Raw genomic sequence first — 23,263 nt, 5'->3', positions numbered from 1 at the left:
GTGGATGAGAATGCAGGAAGACAGAAAAATGCAGGTACTGTATATGGGTAATTGGCATACTTTGAGTGTCCCTGCTATTTCTCTCTATGACTCTAAATGCTGAACTTATGATGAAACCAATTCCAGTTCCTTCTCCTTCATCACCATCATCTCATGCACCTGATATTATTTTAGTGAATTTAGTTTAGTCTTGGTTTAATGATTGGGGGATGCCAAGCATTGGCAGATGCACAATAGAATGTTATTTTTGTGTTATTACATTAATGAAAACTCATATTTTAGAGATAAACCAAAGTTCGCTGTAACATGTACTTTCTCTTAAAGAGCATGAGAGTGGCAGCGAGACCAAATCCATTGTAATGGTATTTTCAAGATTAGTTAAGACTGTAGCATTTCAACTTCATTGACATGTCACTAAGTATTTCTGGAACTAAAGAATTTGTAATGTTCCACGACGTTCTCGTGGGAATCTGGGCTTTATGTTATGATTGGAAGAAGCTCAATGGGGAGAGATGAGAATGTGATAATAATGAAAAGAAATGTATAAAGATAGAAGACATCCCGATCCTCGGTGTGCCTCTAGGGGACATCAGTGGAGAGGCACCTATTCTGCAGAATATGAAATTAATAAAAACACTTCTTTGTCTGAATTTGTCTCAAGAGCATTTGTGATTTTTGAATCTCACAGTAATGAAGAATGTTGTTGACAAATATTTGGTGGAGAAAAAGACTTCAATGCTCTTCTCTTCAAATGTAAATTCACATATTTGTAAACTTACCAGAAGGAAATGTATGGCATTTCCCCTACAAAAGGCCAGCATGGGCATTACAGCACTCTGCACTGCTACAAATTGCCAAGATAAAAGTGGAACACTTGCTGGGTTCGTCTGAAATAATCAGAAAGATTTTTATAAATTTATATGTTAATTCAATAAACCTATCATGCAGATAGTTAATAACTTAGTCATGGTGAGGCACACTCAATGATTTACACTTTTTAAATTACCATGTATCTACCATATTGCGTTACTGCAAATGTTATGCAAATTGATCATGCAATTTCCAAATGTGCACAATAAATGAAGTGCCTACTTTGGTGAAGAATGTGTGCACCATGGCAGAGAGCCATAAGAGATTTTGTATTAATTCCCACAATTCTTGACCACGTCTACTCTGTTTCAAAGAATACTAGTGAATTGGAATTAAATACAATCTTCCGTGCAATAAGAAAATTGGAATAATAAACATCTAAAGACCGTCATTATTGATGTTAGACAAAAATGCTGGAGAAACTCAGCGGGTGAGGCAGCATCTATGGAGCGAAGGGATAGGTGACGTTTTGGTTCGAGACCCTTCTTCAGACTGATGAAAGAAAGGAAGAGGTGGAGACGGGAAGAAGAAAGGAAGAGGTGGAGACAGTAGGCTGTGGGAGAGCTGGGAAGGGGGGAGAAAGCAAGGACTACCTGAAATTGGAGGTCAATGTTCATACCGCTGGGGTGTAAACTACCCAAGCAAAATATGAGGTGCTGCTCCTCCAATTTGCAGTGGGACTAACTCTGGCCATGGAGGATGCCCAGGACAGAAAGGTCGGATTCGGAATGGGAGGGGGAGTTGAAGTGCTGAGCCACCGGGAGATCAGGTTGGTTAATGCGAACTGAGCAGAGGTGTTGGGCGAAGCGATCGCCAAGCCTGCGCTTGGTCTCACCGATGAAGAGCAGTTGGCACCTAGAACAGCGATGCAATAGATGAGGTTGGAAGAAGTGCAGGTGAACCTCTGCCTCACCTGGAAAGATTGCTTGGATCCTTGGATGGAGTCAAGGGGGGAGGTAAAGCGACAAGTGTAGCATTTCCTGCGGTTGCAGGGGAAAGTACCAGGGGAGGGGGTGGTTTGGGTGGAATAGGATGAATTGACCAAGGAGTTATGGAGGGAGCAGTCTCTGCGGAAAGCCGAAAGGAGAGGAGATGGGATGATGTGCCCAGTGGTGGGATTCCATTGGAGGTGGCGAAAATGTCAGAGGATTATCTGTTGTATGTGACGGCTGGTAGGTTGGAAGGTGAGGACAAGGTGGATTCTGTCCTTGTTATGAGTGGGTGGATGGGGAGTGAGAGCGGAGCTACGGGATATAGAGGAGACCCTGATGAGAGCCTCATCTATAGTCAAAAAGGGGAACCCCTGTTCCCCAAAAAATGAGGACATCTCCGATGCTCTGGTTTGGAACACCTCATCCTGGGTGCAGATGCGGCGTAGACGGAGGAATTGGGAGTTGGGGATAGAGTCCTTACAGGAAGCAGGGTGGGATGAAGTGTAGTACAGATAGCCATGGGAGTCAGTGGGTTTATAGTAGATGTCGGTCAGTAGTCTGCTACCTGCAATGGAGATAGTGAGGTCTAGAAACAGGAGGGAGTGGTCCAGGTGAGTCATTATTGACGTTATATCTGAAGGATTAGGTGGAACAAATGCCCTAATTATTCTAATGTGTTAAAGGAAGATAAAGTCACAAAAGTGCACTTACCTTTCCATATGGGAATGTCAGCCAGACTTTCAGTGAGGGTTTCAATCCAATGACCAAGACCTTAAAAACAAACCAATTCGTTGGATATATCCCACTATTTTTTGGCAAAATGTAGTAACAAAAAGTAAAATCAAGGTAAGAAAAAAGCTCTAACGATGCTTGTCTTGACAAATTAATTAGTGAATCAGCAGTCCAAAGCACAGACCCGTTATGTCTATGCCGACCATCAAGTACCTGTCTATACTAATTGCATTAATGGCCGTTCGGGTTATGGAAATTCATCCTTACCAAATTCACAAAACACTCCCCAAAAATCTGTGATAGGAAATAAAACTCGCTCTTACAGAATTGATGTGGGTAGGGGGGGGTTAATTAAACACAAAATGCAAAATCTCTATTTATTGCAACTCACATTTTTAAAAGCAGGTTACTGATTATTGGGCATTTTTGAGCATGGTTTTGCTCTCTTACCTATATTTAATATGCATTTATGTCTCCATAATATGTCTCCATTGTAACTGAATGAGGAATGCAATGTGGAACCACTAAAGATTGTCAACTACTATCTTCCCTTCCCCCATCTGACTCCATCTGCTCTTTTTTCTCTCTTTGTCCCTATCTATCACCATCACTTTCCAGCTTTTAGTTTGCTCTCTTCTCACTCCAGATTCCAGCCTCTGCAGTCTCGAAACATAGCTACTGGCCACTTAAGAGATTTGCTCTGGAAACTGAGTGGCCACATAGCTGCAAATGGAATGGACTTCCACTTATAAGAAGGCTTTTCCACGGGCCGCGCGGCCAGAAGGCTTCCTGACAGGCCGCGGCTGTGGACTGGGAACGCGGCCGGAGGCCTTTATCGAGGCGCCGCGGTCTAAATGCCTCCCGGATCTCCTCGCAGTAGCCCGGCTCGAGGCCCGGCCGGGACCTCACGGGTAGAAGCTCAGGTCGGGAAGCAACCGACAGAGACCGCAGCTAGGGCCCAGGTCGGCACCATGGAGGGTTGGAGTGGGGCGTCGACAGCGGTGAGGCCTTGGCGGCGGCAGCGGTGAAGCTTTGCGACAATGGGGCCTCGGCGGTGGTGAAGCCTCGCGGTGGCAGCGATGCTTCGAGGGTCCACCCGTGGAAGACGAGAGCGTGGAGGACCACTGTGAGAGAGGGGAAGAACAATGGAGCACAATGGGGAGACAAAGAACAATGGGGACCCGGCATGGGGGAACTGATGTGGGGTGGGGGGGACAAAAGGAGGAGCCGGCATGCTTTGTAGCCTTGTCAGTGCCGTAGGTGGCTGCTACTTGTATACATTGTGTATGCAAGCAAAGTATCTCATTGTGAATCTCCTCTGACCCTCTACGGTCCAATCATGATACTCATATAGTGTGGTGACCAGAAATGCGCACAATATTACAGCTGTGGGCTAACCAATGTTTTATAAAGCTTTTCAATTACCTCCCTGCAGTTACAGTGCACTCCGTGATGTTTGAGACAAAGACCCATCATTTATTTATTTGCCTCTGTACTCCAAAATTTAAGATTTGTAACAGAAACAAAATCGCATGTGGTTAAAGTGCACATTGTCAGATTTTATTAAAGGGTATTTTTACACATTTTGGTTTCACCATGCAGAAATTACACCAGTGTTTATACATTGTCTCCCCATTTCAGGGCATCGTAATGTTTGGGACACAGCAATGTCATGGAAATGAAAGTAGTCATGTTTAGTATTTTGTTACATATCTTTGCATGCTATGACTGCTTGACGTCTGCGATTCATGGACATCACCAGTTGCTGGATGTGTTCTCTGGTGATGCTCTGCCAGGCCTGTATTGCAGCCATCTTTGGCTTATGCTTGTTTTGGGGGCTAGTCCCCTTGTTTTCTCTTCAGCAAATAAAAGACATGCTCAATTGGGTTCAGATCGGGTGATTGACTTGGCCACTCAAGAATTTACCATTTTTTAGCTTTGAGAAGCTCCTTTGTTGCTTTAGCAGGACGTTTGGGATCATTGTCTTGCTGTAGAATGAACTGCCGGCCAATGAGTTTTCAGGCATTTGTTTGAACTTGAGCAGATAGGATGTGTCTATACACTTCAGAATTCATTATGCTACTATCAGCAGTTGTATCGTCAATGAAGATAAATGAGCCAGTACCTTCAGCAAGCCATACATGCCCAGGCTATAACTCCCCCATCACCGTGTTTCACAGATGAGGTGGTATGCTTTGGATCTTAGGCAGTTCCTTCTCTCCTCCATACTTTGCTCTTGCCATCACTCTGATATGTTAATCTTCATCTCATCTGTCCATAAGACCTTTTTTCCAGAACTGTGGTTGCTCTTTTAAGTACTTCTTGGCAAACTGTAATCTGGCCATCCTATTTTTGCAGCTAACCAGTGATTTGCATCTTGCAGTATGGCCTCTGTATTTCTGTTCATGAAGTATTCTGCGGACAGTGGTCATTGACAAAGCAACACCTGAAGAGTGTTTCTAATCTGTCGGACAGGTGTTTGAGGATTTTTCTTTATTATAGAGAGAATTCTTCTGTCATCAGCTGTGGGGGTCTTCCTTGGCCTGCCAGTTCCTTTGCGATTAGTAAGCTCACCAGTGCTCTCTTTCTTCTTAATGATGTTCCAAACAGTTGATTTGGGTAAGCCTAAGGTTTGGCTGATGTCTCTAACAGTTTTATTATTGTTTCTCAGTCTCATAATGGCTTCTTTGACTTTGGTCCTCATGTTGGTAAACAGCAATAAAAGTTTCCAAAGGTGATGGAAAGACTGGAGGAAAGACTAGGTGCTGAGAGCTCTCATATACCTGCATTAAGGAGGCAATTAAACACCACCTGAGCAATTACAAATACCTGAGCAATTACAAACACCTGTGAAGCCATGTGTCCCAAACATTATGGCGTCCTGAAATGGGGGGGACAATGGATAAACATTGCTGTAATTTCTACATGGTGTAACCAAAATGTATAAAAATGGCCTTTAATAAAATCTGACAATGTGCACTTTAGCCACATGTGATTAATCTATCTGTGGAAATCAACAATCGTTTTCACCTTTACTTCATTGTCATTCAACATATATTAGTATTGGTATTGCTTTTTTTATTGTATAAACACGATACAGTGAAAAACTGCAGATTAGACCATGCAATCATACTATGTACAAGTACAACAGGGAATGCAAGAAGAAAAATACTACAGTACAGAATATGATGTTGTAGCATTTTAAAATTATAGCTGCAGAAAAGTGTGGATAACAAAAAAGTGCAAAATATAATGCCCGTCCCACTTAGGAAACCTGAACGGAAACCTCTGGAGACTTTGCGCCCCGCCCAAGATTTCCGTGCGGTTCCCGGATGTTTTTGTCAGTCTCCCTACCTGCTTCCACTACCTGCAACCTCTGGCAACCTCCGGGAACCGCACGGAAACCTTGGGTGGGGCGCAAAGACTCCAGCGGTTTCCGTTCAGGTTTCCTAAGTGGGACAGGGGCACTAACAACATCTTTAGTAGTAATCATCTTGGCTGCTACATTACTGTCATTTGAAATTACCTTTCCTCAGGGGTTCCCTGCCCCATTGTGTCCCATTATTATTAGTGAATACCTTCCATGTGAAACAGCACAGCTTTGTTCACGTTATTAGACTGACTACTTAAAAGCTTTTGCAGAGGCAGCACAAAGCCTGACCTTGAGAAAGTCAGCTTTGTGACTCATTTTTGAGTTTGAAGGTGCTTGAAAAGCTTCAAACAAATAATAGCAATGTTCATACCAACCTGTCACAGTCTCAAGTCACAGAGCACTTCACAACCGATTAAGTACTTTCTGAATTTGAGCAATGTTGTAAAGATGGTAGTTAATTTGGACATGTCAGCACAAACTGCAGCGTGATAACATGAACAGATTGCTTTTTAGAATTGTGGATTGAAAAACAAAAGAAGTATGGCATTTCAACCCAGTAAATCTCAGGAAACTTTTCCACAGCAGTTACTTTTACCAAACCAAAATGGTTTCCACTAAAACGATAGTGTAGGTAGCGAAGAAGATAATCAAATGATACTGCAGGATATTGATGATTGGAAACTAGGGAGAGGAAATGGCCCATGAATATTTAATCCAGAAAAGTGCAAACCGGTGCATCTTAAGAGATCAAATACAAAAGGAAAGTATATCTTAAATGGCAGAACTCTCAGAAGTATGTATATACAGAGGGATCTTGGAGTGAGAGTCCACAGTTCACTGAAAGTGGCAACATAAGTGGAAAGTGTGGTAAAGAAAACAAACAGCAAATACCTCTACAGATCAGCGCATTGAGTATCAACATTTGTAAGTCATGTTGCAGCTGCATAAAACTTTGGATAGGCCACATATAGAGAATTGTGTGCAATTGTTTGCCACACAATAGAAAGGATGCGAAGGCTTTGAAGGTGTAGAAGAGGTACATCTAGATGTTGCTCAAGATTGGAATTAATTACAAGTCGTTGGACAAATTGGAGTGGATCAGAGGCTTGTAAGGGACGAGCTGAAGATTAGCAGGAAGGAAGATGAGAGGCTGGTAATGGGAGAAATGGTGTACTCAAGTATGATGATAATGAAGATTTGAACAACTTCTGGGAACTTTTGGTTCTTCTCACTTTGTACCCGGCTTCATATATTGCTTTACTTTCAAATAAATGGACACCTTCTTTGTTAGTCATTGAGACAGCAAAGCATATGAGACTAGGTTGGTGTCAATTTAAAAAAAAATCCCTTATACCTTTGTTAAAGAAGCCATCGCCAGCAGCCCGTATTGTGTTATAGGGTGATCTCTCAGCTCCAGCTTTACGAGCAATGGTTCAATGCAGCAAACTTCACCTTTAGCTCCACTAAACAAGCAGCGGGACTCGCATGTTCTCACTCCCATTACTCTCCTAAAATCAATATTACAGAATAACATTCAGATACAAAACAACCTGCAGATGCATGAATTAAAACTACAGGAATGATTACATTAAAAAAATAAGGTCTAGATTAAAATATGAACAAGATAAAAGTAAAAAATAGGTTTATACATCACTATACACTAAAAATTAACTGCAAGTGCTACATATTAAACAAAATGTTGTGCTTTCTTCTCTGATCATTGCTGGGATCTGTGACGATCTCCCATTAGTGAAAACACACAGAGTGTCTACCACTCTCTGTAGTCTCCTGCAATAGGTCAGTGTAATCTCTACTGCATATATGTAGAATTTTGATAGAGTATTTGTGTACATATCAAATCTCTTCAATCTTCCAATGATGTAGAGGCATGGATGAGCTTTCTTTATGATTGCATTGATGGGCAGGGTCTAGGACGGATCTTCAGGAACTTGAAGCTGTTGACTCTTTCCCCCATTATCTTGTCAATGAAGATAGGTTTGTGGATACGTGACTTTCCATTCCTGGTCTTGTTAACATTGAGAGCACTATTGTTGTTTTGGCACCATCGAATCAGATTTTCAAGCTCTCTCCTGAACTCTAGCTCAGCATTAACCATTATTCGTCCAACAACGGTGGTATCACTGGCGAATTTAACTATGATGTTGGAGCTGTGTCTGGCTACCCAGTCATGGGTATAGAGAGAGTGGAGCTGCCTGAGCACACAGCCTTGATGTGCTCCTTAATCTGTGTTATTTTTCTATAGATTTAAAACAACTCCCATCACGATAACCCCGCAAGCCGATCAACAATGTGTGGGTGTCACAATTTAGCCAACTCCCATATTTACCTAACACCAATGAGCCCATTTTTCAATAAAAATGTCCAAATGGAATTAGAAGCAATAATAAATTCACTCTAGTTCCTGGACCAGAGAAGCAGCATAAATAATTAGCATGCTTTCATAGAATCATTGTTACACAATACAGAAATGGACTGTTTTGGCCCACTACACTCATGCCAGTCTTTCTGCTCATCTACAATAATCCCATTTGCCTCCATTAGGTCCATATCCTTCTATGCTTTGCCTATTCAAAATATCTATTAAACAAAATATTGTACTGGATTCCATCACTACCTCTCAAAGTTCTAGATATCAATCAATCTCTGTGGTAAACCTTGCCCCTCAAATCCCTTTAAAATTATTTCTTCTGACATTTAACTTATGCTCCATTGTTTTTGATACTATAGACCATGTGACCATTCAGATCCAACATTGGCAAGAACAATCTTAGATATGATCTTATTGGATGGTGGAGCAAGCTCAGGCATCAATTCCTCATGTAAAATAAAGCATGATGGGAAAGGATGCAAACCCCAAACAATGATATTTGAATCTCCGGTCTTGTAATGACATTCAAAACAATCACCGCAGTGTGAATTTTTTGAGGATGTGACAAGCGAATGGATGAAGGAGAGCCAGTGGATGCAGTGTATCTGGACATTCAGAAAGCCTTTGATAAGGTCCCACACAGGAGATTACTGGGCAAAATTAGAGCACATGGTATTGGGGGTAGGGTATTGACATGGATAGAGAATTGGTTGGCAGATAGAGAGAAAAAAAAGTTTGAATAAACGGGTCCCTGTCAGAACGGCAGGCAGTGTCGAGTGGAGTGCCGCAAGGCTAAGTGTTGGTTCGTCATAACTAAAGGATTTGATTACAGGAGTAAATCCGGCGGCGGCGGCCCGGAGCGGAGACTGCGGGACCCGGAGCTGGGGCGCCGGCCCGGAGCTGGGGCGCCGGCCCGGAGCTGGGGCGGCGGCCCGGAGCGGAGACTGCGGGACCCGGAGCTGGGGCGCCGGCCCGGAGCGGAGACTGCGGTTCCCGGAGCTGGGGCGGCGGCCCGGAGCGGAGACTGCGGGACCCGGAGCTGGGGCGGCGGCCCGGAGCGGAGACTGCGGGTCCCGGGGCTGGGGAGGCGGCCCGGAGCGGAGACTGCGAGACCTGGAGCTGGGGCGGCGGCCCGGAGCGGAGACTGCGGGACCCGGAGCTGGGGCGGCGGCCTGGAGCGGAGACTGCGGGACCCGGAGCTGGGGCGGTGGCCTGGAGCGGAGACTGCGGGACCCGGGGCTGGGGCGGCGGCCTGGAGCGGAGACTGTGGGATCCGGAGCTGGGGCGGCGGCCCGGAGCTGGGGCGGCGGCCCGGAGCTGGGGCAGCGGGCCGGAGCGGAGACTGCGGGACCCGGAGCTGGGGCGGCGGCCCGGAGCGGAGACTGCGGGACCCGGAGCTGGGGCGGCGGCCTGGAGCGGAGACTGCGGGACCCGGAGCTGGGGCGGCGGCCTGGAGCTGGGGCGGCTGCCCGGAGCTAATGCTGTGGCGGGCCATCTCGGAGCGGAGATGGCGTTCCGGCTTTCGGTGGCGGCGACATCACCACGGAGGTCCGCTGGATTGGAGGGTGGCATCTCCGGCCTGGATCGATCGCCTCAGCGCAGAGGGAGAACAAGGAGGGAAGAGAGGGTGACTAAGACTTTGCCTCCATCACAGTGAGGATGTGCTTGGTGAACTCACTGTGGTGGATGTTTAATTTGTGTTTATTGTATGTTTTGTTTTTATTGGTTCTGTGTATGACTGCAGGCAACATAATTTCGTTCAGACCGAAAGGTCTGAATGACAATAAAGGAATCTAATTCTAATCTAATTCTAAAGAGCTCCTTCTGCAGTTGTACAGGTGTTGCAACTATTTACAATATATATTAATAATTTAGATGATGGAATTAAAAGTAACACTAACAAATTTGCAGATGACACAAAGCTGGTTGGCAGTGTGAACTGCGAAGAGGATGCTAGGAGGTTGCAGGGTGACTTTGACAGGTTGTGTGAGTGGGCAGATGCAGTATAATGTAGATAAATGTGAGGTTATCTACTTTGGCGGCAAGAACAAGGAGGCAGATTATTATCTCAATGGTGTCAGATTAAGAAAAATTGAAGTGTCAGGAGACCTGGGTTCCTTGTACACCAATCACTGAAAGCTAACATGCAGATATGGCAGGCAGTGAAGAAAGCTAATGGCATGTTTGGATGGTGGGGCTGTCATATGAGGAAAGATTGGAAAGACTGGGCTTGTATTCACTGGAATTTAGAAGGATGAGAGGGCATCTTATAGAAACGTATAAAATTATAATAGGACTGGACAAGCTAGATGCAGGAAAAAATTTCCCAATGTTCTGGGAGTCCAGAACCAGGGGCCACAGTCTAAGAATAAATGGGAGGCCCATTTAAAACTGAGATGAGAAAAAACGTTTTCACCCAGAGAGTTTGAATTTGTGAAATTCTCTGCCACAGAAGGCAATAGAGGCCAATTCACTGGATTAATTTAAAAGAGAGTTAGATTGAGCTCTCGGGGCTAGCAGAATCAAGGGATATGGGGTGAAGGCAGGCACGGGTTACTGATTGTGGATGATCAGCCATGATCCCAATGAATGGCGGTGCTGGCTCGAAGGGCCAAATGGCTTCCTCCTGCATCTATTTTCTATGTTTCTATGTACAATCGGATGCCAGAATTTCATAGTGCTCTGTTGTACATGATTAATTTTCAATGAAAAATCATCCACAATTTCACATAGTTCTCAATTTTTGTTCCAACTCCACTCTTCAGCTGACCTGCTAATGCATGAGGGGGGAGTCCAACAGTATGCAGCAACTTGCCTGAAGGCCACTTCTATGATATCGATCTGAATGAGTAGCCTATAACCACGAGAAAACAGATGTGCCCAAGATTTACCTGGCTTGGTCTTTTATAATGTGGACCTGCTCTCAGCAGGTTTCATTCTATAAATCTGGTGCTGAGTATCCACCTCGGATAGATCCTTTCCAAATGATATACTCGTTAGTGATTCTTCCTCACCCTCCACTCTCTAGTTGTAACATTTGCACAACCATCCCAATCACAATCCTTCATCTGACTGGCCTCTAATCTGTCTCCCTATGTCCCCAAAGACACAATTTTTCCATCTGACTGACTCGTAATCTGTCTACCTATCACCAAGCAGCCATCTGACCCATTCCCTGCCCTTTACAACTGATCTCCCAATTGATCCACAATCCTGTTAATAACTTCATCCAGCTTCTGAGCCTTGCTAGGACATGCCTCCCACATCCAAATTATCTCCAGCAGCCAATCTTAACCTCCCCAGCAGCCAAACCCTCTCACCACTCCATCTCATAAAACAAATAACGTTGCCATTCTTAGTTCTAATTCCCTTCAACTGCACTCCAACTCTCCCCATCTCATGCACTTTGTAACACTGAGGTCTTAAATCAAGTTTATAATAGGCCCTCATTTTACCTTTACTCTTGTCAGTCAACCACTAGGCCAAGTTGTATTGATTTTCTGTGATGACATGGTCATATAATTAAAACTTAGTTAAACAATAACATTGCTAATCTTGCGCATAGACTTCCTACAGCAAAGTTAATCTAAAACGATTGTTTAATCATCAGTCAGCATAAATTCTGTACAGGGTAATGCGAGGAGCACTTATGAGGTTTTCCTCTCTTTAAGGAGAACATTCTCCCCAATGTATAAAAACCCATCTTACTTGAAGGAGAGTTCGAACACTGAGCCCCCGCTGTCATTGCAAATGGCTATGGTTGGGTCATCAGTGAACTGCAATGAAAAGGATCATTCACGTCTATTACAAGCAAAATCAACAGAATGGTTGTGTTTTAAAGATCCTACTTAAAAATCAACTTTCAAGCTAACATTAAACACACAAGATATTCTCCCAGATGTCCGTTTACTCATTATTTCATTATCTTTCTCCACAGTGGTATGCAATAAAAAAAAGTTGTAATTAGTTTCTTACTACTTCTGTTTTTACAATCCACTTTACATTTAATTCAATTTTGATGATAATCCTCAGCCTTTGAAATGACCATAAATCACAACCAGTGAAAGACGAATGTGGCACTTGAAGCACAGGCCATTCTTTTGACTATAACCAAAATGTTTCAGCCATTCACATCTTAATAAAAACTGTGGCACTAACTTTCAGATGGACCATATGTATCAATAAATAACAAATGTAAAATAAACCATATAAATAAAAACAACTTTTTGAAAAGTTGCTGAATGACAACCGATCAATCTACTGTTTTTATTCAGCATAGTTTGATTGTTGAACTCACTAAACTGAAGTTCAGAAAGCTTTCAATGATGCCCATGAGTTAAAAACTACATTATATTTACATCCCAACAACATTATGGTAGACCGTAGTTACTAAACGCTGGATTCATGTGTTAATTAAGGAAATTACAATTCTACTTATGTGAAATGTATTCATGATAAGTCAACCTTTATGTGCAGGATGGCTGTCCCAGGAGGATGAGCATCAGTTATTGTTCTCAATAACTTCCCATTCGCCAAGTCCCACATGGTAATCTACAGGTGGCAAAAATAACAGAAGAGATTCTAAATGCCTTACAATTGACATTTCTGTTCATAGTTGCACTGCATATTTTAGCATAATTTAAATCTCATAGATGAAAATCTCCTTCAAACAGTTTTGGAAGGTGAAATTCAAAGTTACTTTATTATAAATTCTTCCCATACCGTAGTCCATTACATTTGCATAAACAATCTTTGCATCCATAGAGTCACTGAAACTGGATAGGCTATTACTACAAGAGAGTATTGAAAACTAATTACAACATGAATTCCAATTATAGCTCTGAATTACAAACCTATTTCAATATACTGCATGGAAATTGTCACCATCTACTGCAAGACAAACTAGTTTCAGATGCACATTATACAATTCTCCTGCCACAATGATTGAAATAGAAGGTGGGCAGGGCCGGATTTACGGATAAGCTTCACAAGCTTAAGTTTAGGGCCTCGAGATCTAGGGGAGCCTCGCAGGGCCGGATTTACCACCAGGCTTCATAGGCTGAAGCCTAGGGCCTCGAGATCTAGGGGGCCTCCGGCCAAGGCAGGACACCTGCCGTTCAACTCTGGGCGGGCCCCTCTCTCTCTCTCTCTGTCACTCTCCGTCTCCGCCCGCCATCCGTATACGTGTCCGGGCCGCCGGGTCTCCGCTTGCTCCTCATCCGCCAGCACAGCAGGCTGCCTTGCACATGCGCACTGCTACGGCCAGCACATCCTCCCCCCTGCACATGCGCACAACCACCGCATCATCGGCCGCCCTGCGCATGCGCACTCCCACAGCAACTGGTCGGCGCTGGGCACTTTCTCCCTCGCTTTGAATTGTGGAAGATCTGACCGCCATTGCTGTCCAGTCGCCGCCTCGCCGCGACCGCTGAAAACCAACGCAGAATCACTCCCTGGCCCTGGATCTGGAGTAACTCTCGCTTCTGGTTTCCTGGTCCTCCAAAAATATTCTAAATGGAATTTAAACCGGAGGTGGTGGAGGGTCGATCACCAAACTCCAAACTCTGAAAAATAACAGCTATTGCACTTTATCTGTGTATTTATTGTGTGTATATATATATGGTCTATGGTATATAAACACACTGAACTTTTATCTCATGTTCTGTATTATGTTTACATATTCTGTTGTGCTGCAGCAAGCAAGAATTTCATTGTCCTATCTGGGACACATGACAATAAAACTCTCTTGACTTGGACTTAAGCAAAAAAAGAGCTACCTTAAATTTAGTTGTGTCTGGTTGGGTAACTACGGTAGGGTGAATACTATTCCATGCTTTAATTGTGCGGGGCAACTCCATGGAGCAGCCAGCAACTCAGGATAGAAGAAATTAGATGACGTTTTGGGTAGAGACCTTTTTTTACTCCCTCTGCTTTTAGTGTAAAGATACAGCGTGGAAACAGGCCCTTCGGCCCACCGAGTCCACGCCGACCACCGATTACCCGTACACTAGTTCTATCCCAAGCATTAGTGGAGTAAGTCAAAATTGTTTTATTCTCTCACGTCCCAGTTAATACAATGAAATCCTTACTTGCAGCAGCACAACAGAATATGTAAACAGAGTACTCTGTAAGCAATGTTATAAACGAGAAGACAAAACGGTGTATATTTACATATGAATATATAACTCTGTGTGTGTGTGTGTGTGTGTGTGTGTGTGTGTGTGTGTGTGTGTGTGATATATATACCCACACACACACACAATTTCCCTCCTGGGATTAATAAAGTTATATCGTATAGTATCGTGTGTGTAGGAAGGAACTGCAGATGCTGGTTTAAACTGAAGATAGACACAAACAGCTGGAGTAACTCAACTGGTCAGACAGAATCTCTGGACAAAAGGAAAATATTACGTTTTGGGTTGGGTCTGAAATTGGTTCCTGCACACCTTTGGAATGTGGAAGGAAACAAGAGCACCCGGAGAAAACCCATGCGATCAAAGGGAAAAGGAGCAAACTCCATACAGCACCTATATTCAGGATCAATTCCGGGTCTCAGGCACTTTCAGGCAACTTTATGGCCAATGTACTGCCCCATAGTCTTGAACTTAATTAAAACATACAGTAGCTGTAAAGGGGGACATAGCGTCACTTGGAGATTTAAGACTGAAAATTTATATTTACATTTTTGTAGTAACCAAAGTTATCAACGCATAATTTTTTGTGTGTTGGAAAACAAAATATAGTGGCACAGCTGGTAGACTTGCTGCCTCACATGCCAGAGATCTGTGTTCCATCCTGTCCTCGGGCACTGTCTGTGTTGAATTTGCACATTCTCCCTGCAAGCGTGTGGGTTTCCTCCCACATCCCAAAGACACATTGGCTTCGTAAGTTAACTTGTCTCTGTAAAATTGCCCCTAATGTGTAGGAAGTGGGTGAGGAAAGTGGGATAACAGAACTTTTGCTAATGGATAGACAAAAATGCTGGAGAAACTCAGCGGGTGAGGCAGCATCTATGGAGCGAAGGAAATAGGCAACGTTTCGGGTCGAGACCCTTCTTCAGATTGATGTGAGGGTGGTGGGGGGGACGGGAAGAAGAAAGGAAGAGGCGGAGACAGTAGGCTGAGGGAGAGCTGGGAAGGGGAGGAGAAAGCAGGGACAACCTGAAATTGAAGAAGTCAATGTTCATACTGCCCAAGCGAAATATGAAGTGCTGCTCCTCCAATTTACGGTGGGCCTCACTCTGGCCATGGAAGAGGCCCAGGACAGAAAGGTCGGATTCGGAATGATACGGGGAGTTGAAGTGCTGAGCCACCAAGAGATCAGGTTGGTTATTGCGAACCGAGCGGAGGTGTTCGGCGAAGCGATCGCCAAGCCTACGCTTGGTCTCACCGATGTAGAGCAGCTGACACCTAGAGCAGTGGATGCAATAGATGAGGTTGGAGGAGGTGCAGGTGAACCTCTGCCGCACCTGGAAAGACTGCTTGGGTCCTTGAATGGTGTCAAGGGGGGAGGTAAAGCGACAAGTGTAGCATTTCCTGCAGTTCCAAGGGAAAGTGCCAGGAGAGGGGGTGGTTTGGGTGGGAAGGGACGGATTGACCATGGAGTTACGGAGGGAGCGGTCTCTGCGGAAAGCCAACAGAGGAGGAGATGGCAAGATGTGGCCAGTGGTGGGATCCCATTGGTAAACCAAAAAGCTGGAGAAAATGAGCGGGCAAGACAGCATCTATGGAGCGATGGAATAGACGACGTTTCGGGTCGAGATCCTTCTTCAGATTGATGTCGATGGGGGGGGGGGACACGAAAAAGAAAGAAAGAGGTGGAGACAGTAGGCTGTGGGAGAGCTGGGAATGGGAGGGGAAGGATGGGGAAAGCAAGGACTACCTGAAATTAGAGAAGCCAATGTTCATACCGCTGGGGTGTAAACTACCCAAGCGAAATATGAGGTGCTGCTCCTCCAATATGCGGTGGGCCTCACTCTGGCCATGGAGGAGGCCCAGGACAGAAAGGTCGGATTCTGAATGGGAGGGGGAGATGAAGTGTTGAGCCACCAGGAGATCAGGTTGGTTATTGTGAACTGAGTGAAGGTGTTGTGCGAAGCGATCGCCAAGCCTGTGCTTGGTCTCACCGAGGTTGATAATACGCTTAATTATACAACCATATTTTTGTTTAGAAGTGGAAAGAAATAATAGAAATTGCATTAATTGCATCGTGTAAAACGAGTTGAGATACAGTATTATAATTTTGCTGCATGTCATTGTGGCATATATCATGTCTTGATTGGTGAGTATGTTTAGTTTGTGACTATTTGAAGCAGAAATAATATGTGAATGCTTCGTTGAGCATAATTCCGACTGGTAACTACGCATTTCGTCCGAGCACATTATCGCACGCGTCATGCAAGCCGTCTTAAATGACCACCTAAACTGTCATTTGGCAACTTAAAAAGCTGCCAAGGTTGTCCGGCTGACAACAGAGAAAAAAGTGAGAGCCCTGCAAGGTGTATAATATTTTTGACACTGTCATAGACCTTTCTTACATATGCTGTCACAAAGCATTGTAGTCTCTAAACAACCCTTCAGTAATTTTCCTTGCCCTTCATTTCAGAATAACAGTGTTTTAAGCCGATAACTCGACACTAGCACTGGCAATAAATAAATAAATAAAGAGCGCAGCTTTCCAGCCCCTTATCTCATTGGCCACGCTCGGCTGCAAATCGGTGTCAATCTGGTAGACCATCTTCTTCTAGTCGTGGTGGTGGGGGATTGGGAGGGGCCTCACAAGTGGAACAGCCTAGGACCTCTCTTCATCTAAATCCGGCCCTGAAGGTGGGTTCAACAACAAACTAATTCTTATATCATCTCCAGTATTCCGATGCAACCTGGGATATTTTTTGCTAATATTTTCTTTGTCCTCCTCACCACGTCACAGTGAACAGTTGTGATGCTTGTTCGAAAACCTTGCCAAAAAGCCTATTATGAAGAAGGTCCCTGCCTGAAATGTCACCCATCCTTTTTCTCCAGATCTGCTGCCTGACCCGCTGAGTTACTCCAGCATTTTGTGTCTACCTAGGCTATTATTAAATTAAATTTAAATTTCTTTATTTATATAGCACATTTTTAGTCAACTTGCATTGACCCCAAAGTGCTTCACATAATTACATTCACACACACAGGCAAAGGTGGGTGAAGTGTCTTTCCCAAGGACACAACGACAGTATGCACTCCAAGCGGGATTCGAACCAGCTACCTTCCGGTTGCCAGCCGAACACTTAGCCCATTATTCAAGGAAGGTTTAATAAGATTGGACAACATATTTTTACCCTGTAGAAGGCAACTGGCCTCAGCTAATAAATCTTTCCTCAAACATCTACTGCAAATCTCATTCAAAGGTTTCAATGGTTTCAAAGGTCTTTTATTGGCACATGTACCATTTAAGGTAGTGATATGCAAATTACCATACAGCCATATGAAAAAAAAGCAACAAGACACACATCTACATAAAAGTTAACATAAACATCCACCACAGCAGATTCCCCACATTCCTCACTGTGATGGAAGGCAAAAAAGTCCAAACTTCTTCCTCTTTATTCTCCTGCGGTCGGGGCGATTCAAGCTCCCACAGCCGATGGTCGAAGCTCCCATGTCGGGGTGGTCAAAGCTTGGAGTTCCCGAAGTTGGTCTCTGACCAGAGACCGCGAGCTCTGTGATGTTAAGTCCGCAAGCACCCACGGTGGAGCTCTTAAACGTCGGTCTCCAGCAAAGGCCGGCAACTCCTCGATGTTAGGCCGCAGTGCGGACGGAGATACAATACAGAAAAAAATTGCATCTCCATCGAGGTAAGAGATTAGAAAACGTTTCCCCCAACTAACTCCCCCCCCCACAAACATAAAACAAGCTAAAGAACACTAAAAATAGACATTTATCAAATACTATTAAAAAAGGGACAGACAGATTATTGGCAAGTACGTTTAGCTGAAAAAGAGTTATGATTTGACAAACGGACATGTCCACCACCTTAAATGCTTGCCCCGAGTGATAACTGGAAAAATGGAGGTTAAAAGCTATAAGCAGATGTACTGACATTCCTAGCTGCCTCCACATGCCTAGCCACAAGGAAGGGCGTTCTCCACTTGCATCCAAGCTCTATTACAAAATAACTGCCATACATCAACTATGCCTACCTGACCCTTGGCAAATCCACAGAGGAGACGAGTGCAGTCACTGTTGATACTGAGTGCAGATACAGCTCCGTACTGAGCCCCCATAGCTGTGCTCCCAAGACATAGCCGCAGAGCTTGATTTGGATCTGAAAGAGAAAGACTTTTGAGAAACCAAGCCTTATTACATGGCTATGTATTTTCACAGGCAACCTATGACCCAATCATTAGCCTCATCTAGAAAGTACAATTCAAAATCTTTGCATCTAAAAACTGCAGAAAATTAGCAGGTTTATGCATCTTAGAAAACATTTTCCTTTAGGATCCTCCAATTATTTATGAAAATAAATTTCAAAATATGAACACATTTCTGAATTTTTTTGGAGAAAGTTACTTGGCCTGATTTTAGAATTCACGGTTTACAATTATGTGCTCATTGCCAAATTTATGGCCATCTTTAACCTTTCCAGAGACCACAACTGGTCTATGAAATAAGATGCTAACAAATGGAACTAGAAACATCTCAATATTCAAACAAAAAACATACCACTGAATAAAAGGCAAGAACAAGCAAAGATATAAGATGCTGAAAATAAATAAAATCTTCCATAAGGAAAAAGAGCAAATCATAGTAGTTGTTTCATACAAACACCATAAGAAGTAGGCCAGAAAAGCGATGTCTATTTCCAAAAAAAGGATGCCTGCATTAATAAAGCTTTTTTTTTTTTTAAACTCCAGCACACCAGGAAGTGCACTCCAACCAATAAAGCAGCTGCATTTTTGGAGTGTAGACTTTGTTGCATTGCAGCCAATTAACACAAACAGTTCTGAAATAAACAGCCAGATTGTCTGTGATTTCATTAAATGTTGTTTCAAGCTTGAATTATCAAGTTACAAACTGCAGCTCAAAAGGTGGCAAATCAGGCAATTCAGTGCACATTAGTTCTTTTATGAAGCCCTGTTCCCTGCTCTTCCCCCAATCACACTCCTTTAAGTACTGTTCAACTTCCTGTGAAGGGTATGATTGCCTCCAGGACATTACACCTTTAGGCAGTGTAATGATCTCCTGGAGACTGGAAGGATTATTCAAAGAAGACCATAAGATCTTTTAAATCTGCTTGAGTTAATTGTATTTATAACTGCATTGGAAAGAAAGTAGTTCAAATACTACAGCTTTCCCTCAGTACTAACAGATGCCTATTTAGATTGTATGGTGGAGTTACTGCACTGGGACTTTACCTCAGAGGAAATATCTCTTGCACCAGGTTAAATGGAAGAGCTTAGTTAGATTTGTGCATGTTACTTTAGAGACAAAAAATGGGTTAAGTGTCCTCAAACATTAAATTAATTATGTACTGAATGACAATTAAGTAAATGACAACAGTTTTGTGAAACCAGATGATTTGATTTCCCCAATGGCCTTTTCAGCCTATGCACTTTATTTTAGGATTTCATAAGAGAATAACATTGGTGGAAGGAAGGAAGAAGAATGGTTTCCATATGGTTAGGCTCCTGGAGTATTGATCTAAACACCTGAACTGGTAATCAGAAAGACAGCTTGGCAGCTGAGCAATTACAAGTATTAAAATCTGGTATAATAGCATAGTTACTTTGAAATTTCCTAATAAAATTTTTTTTTTAAATTGGTCACTAATGCCCAAAAGAAAGAAAAAAACCCCATTCATAACTGGTCTGGTTTATGCATGACTTTAGACCAGTGGTAGATGCTGAACTATTCTCTGAATTGATCAGTGATTCACTTAATGCAGAATAAATCTATAGACACTCTATTTGTAGAATGTTAACTCATTATTTTTATTTCCACAGCTGCTGCCCAACCTGACAACCTCCAACATGTTCTGCTTTTATTTCCACTATCCGCATTGGTAAATCCAATAATAAAGAATTAATTCGGGAGACCCCAGCAAAGGGAGTTAATGAAGTGTTTAAAAGATTGATCATGTCATTCATTGTAAATGTTAACTTTGGGAAATTCTCCTGGGCATGTGAATGCCAGTTGAAGCCAAGCACTATGTACCTTCCATTGACTGTAACAAATATTGGCTCAGATACTTTTGATATAAATATCCCGACAAATCTCGCTATTATTTATTTAACCTTTTATTTATTTCTCCTTCCCTTGACGTCCATCTCCATTTTTAGTATTTTTGATGTCTATCCTGAAACTTCCCAAAGCACTATTGTTTCCAAGGAAGCAAACTGACATCTAAGCTGGCTCACTGTTCAACCAGGGAAAAAGCTTTTCAGTTTGTGGAATCATACAAAATAAAAGGTACCATACAGTGCACACCATTTCTGATACTAGCTCTTAAAATGGAACTATTTTCATTAAATCTAATTTCTCCTACTTCACTGTGCAGCTTTGTGAGCTATTCCTTTGCAGATACCTATCCAAACTCCACTTTAAATGAGATGACTGTCTTTTAAAGCAAACATGTTTTTAATAAAGGATAATTAGAAGTTGGAGGCAAACCCATAATGTCACAAGGCCAAGATGTGGAGACTGGCCAGTGATGACCATGGATTGATGAGGCAAAAAAAAGGTCTACAGTGTCACGTGCAACAGATAGAAATGAGCAAGGCATGAAACTTTTATCATTTATATGTTTAAATGCTAATTCTAATGTTTGTACTCATCTACAATAAGGTACCACAACATGTTATGAATGGGTTAAATTAAAAAAACTAAAACTCAAAAAAATTTAAAAACTGCTCTGATTTTATTCTTATAGATTTAAAGAGTTATTTTCACGTATAATTTACTACCAATAAAATTATTGGCAGTTACTGTTGGATACAAAATTTACAGTACCAATAGTTTACTGATTATTAGTGATCGTTATTTAACTTAAATACACCACATTATGCTTCATCTTCTGCTAAATATTTCCACATTACTTTTTTTTATCGCCAAAACCAATTCATTAATATCTTATGTGTAAGAAGGAACTGCAGATGCTGGTTTAAATTGAAGATAGACACAAAAAGCTGGAGTAACTCAACGGGACAGGCAGCATCTGGAGAAAAGGAATGGGTGACGTTTCAGGTTGAGGCCCTTCTTCAGTGTGTCTATCATTAACATCTTAACTGGTCAAGACAACAGGTATATTTGTGATTAAAATTATAAACAGCTATATTACAAGCTTGTGAAATCCAAGTTAAGGGTATATACTTTTCATTAATTAAACCATCTTTTGGAAATAGAGTGCATCTAATTGCACAACCTTGGGGAATATGAAGTATAGAGAGAAGAGACAAATAATTTATTCACCTTCATTCCAAGTTATTTTGGGCTCGAAAGTAAAAAAAGTGATTTTAAGTTAATAAGAGCAGAATTTTTCAGCTCACCCGACTAGGATATCATCGTAACAGGAGCAGCTGTAGGAGATGAGATACTGGGCTTGTACAAGGTATTTGTTTATCCCATTAGGGATGAACTACGTGCTGCTATTATGTTATATCTTAGGAATGGCACCAAGACAGTGAATGTAAACTGGGCTACCCACAAGATACTCGCAATCAGGCATTCAAGGTACAGAGAACAGAGAAGTCAATTTGTTTTACACAGATCTTATTACAACATGGTCTATTCATTTTAATTGAAAGTTATTTTGGGACCCAAATTAAAAAATAATCCAGTAATGTTGACTTCCAATTAAAAAGAACAGATTTGATTAGGTTCATTTGACCACACTATCACAATACCAGGAGTGCACTGAGTTCAGTATCCTTAAGAAACGCCTGGCATTAAATCCTAAAACAGTATCTACCATCTTGCAAAAAATGAGAAGATGAGGGCATGAAATGAAGCAGAGCTGGGACAAGGAGAGTAAATAAACGGGGCACACAATTAACAAACAATGTCATATATTTGAATAAAGCGTCTAGATAAGTGATCCTAACAGCAGTGGTGCAATATATCAGAAACTGAGTGAATTCTATATTTTGCTGGAGCATAAAATAAACTGCCGGAGAAACTCAGCAGATCAGACAGCATTTAATGGAGAGTGAAAGGGAACAACATCGCGGAGCTGCGGGCCTGAGGACCGGCCAGCTGCGGGCGGCGGAGCTGACTTTACACCGGGAGCCTGGGATCTCGCGACGAGATCGCCAGTTGTTGAGCTCCAACCGGCGCGGCCTTGTCATCTTCGGAAGCCGCGGCCTCCAGTGCGGAAGCGGCCGTTCCAGGGTTCCCAGGCCGCTGGGAGGACTCTCCCGATGCCGGAGCACCATCACCCGGCGAGAACGGCCTGGAACATCGGGCCTCCGTAGAGGCAACTGTGGAGGCCTCAATGGGCCCGACTATGGGTGAACTGGGGTTGGGGACTGGACTTTGTGCCTTCCCTCATGGTGGGAGCCATTGTGGGGGGATGTTCTATGTGTTTAAGACTCTCATTGGTGTTATGTCTGTATTCTTTTTTTGTGTGCTGCAAAATGGAAAAAGCATTTAACTTCACTAAACCTAGGTGTATGTGCTTGTGACTAATAAAATACCTTTGACCTTTGAAAGATGGTTCATGGGGAGGGAGGAGACCTACTGAATGTTTAAACTCAAGAACTGCTGAATCAAAAAAAACAAAATGGCCTTTACCACCAATGAACTTTTCCAGATTTTGATTGATAAAGGAGAATTATTGGAAACACCTCTACTTAATATTAAAGGAGAAAATGGTGCTTGCATAAATGCTCCAAATTCACTTGCATGTACACCTTTAAAGCCTTAACTGTCTAGGCTTTTAATTAACCCTGATTTTTTGCATACTGATCTGCACAATTACATAACATCTTTG

General features: G+C 42.8%; 1 protein-coding gene across 5 annotated transcripts in view; it reads right to left on the bottom strand.

Moving 5' to 3' along the window:
- The window catches only part of vps8 (VPS8 subunit of CORVET complex), a 420,899-nt gene that overhangs the window by 359,305 nt on the left and 38,331 nt on the right, over positions 1-23,263 (bottom strand). For all 5 annotated transcript variants that reach the window (XM_033024588.1, XM_033024585.1, XM_033024586.1 and 2 more), the window contains 6 exons: positions 18,477-18,601; positions 12,761-12,847; positions 12,005-12,072; positions 7,262-7,415; positions 2,514-2,573; positions 780-887 (listed from right to left, as the gene is read on the bottom strand). In XM_033024588.1, the coding sequence (XP_032880479.1) occupies positions 780-887; positions 2,514-2,573; positions 7,262-7,415; positions 12,005-12,072; positions 12,761-12,847; positions 18,477-18,601 (602 nt within the window). The remainder of the gene's footprint in view (positions 1-779; positions 888-2,513; positions 2,574-7,261; positions 7,416-12,004; positions 12,073-12,760; positions 12,848-18,476; positions 18,602-23,263) is intronic.

This window comes from Amblyraja radiata, chromosome 7 (assembly GCF_010909765.2).
Source record: "Amblyraja radiata isolate CabotCenter1 chromosome 7, sAmbRad1.1.pri, whole genome shotgun sequence".
NCBI classification, from domain to species: domain Eukaryota; kingdom Metazoa; phylum Chordata; class Chondrichthyes; order Rajiformes; family Rajidae; genus Amblyraja; species Amblyraja radiata.
This window is presented reverse-complemented; position numbering and strand designations above follow the sequence as displayed.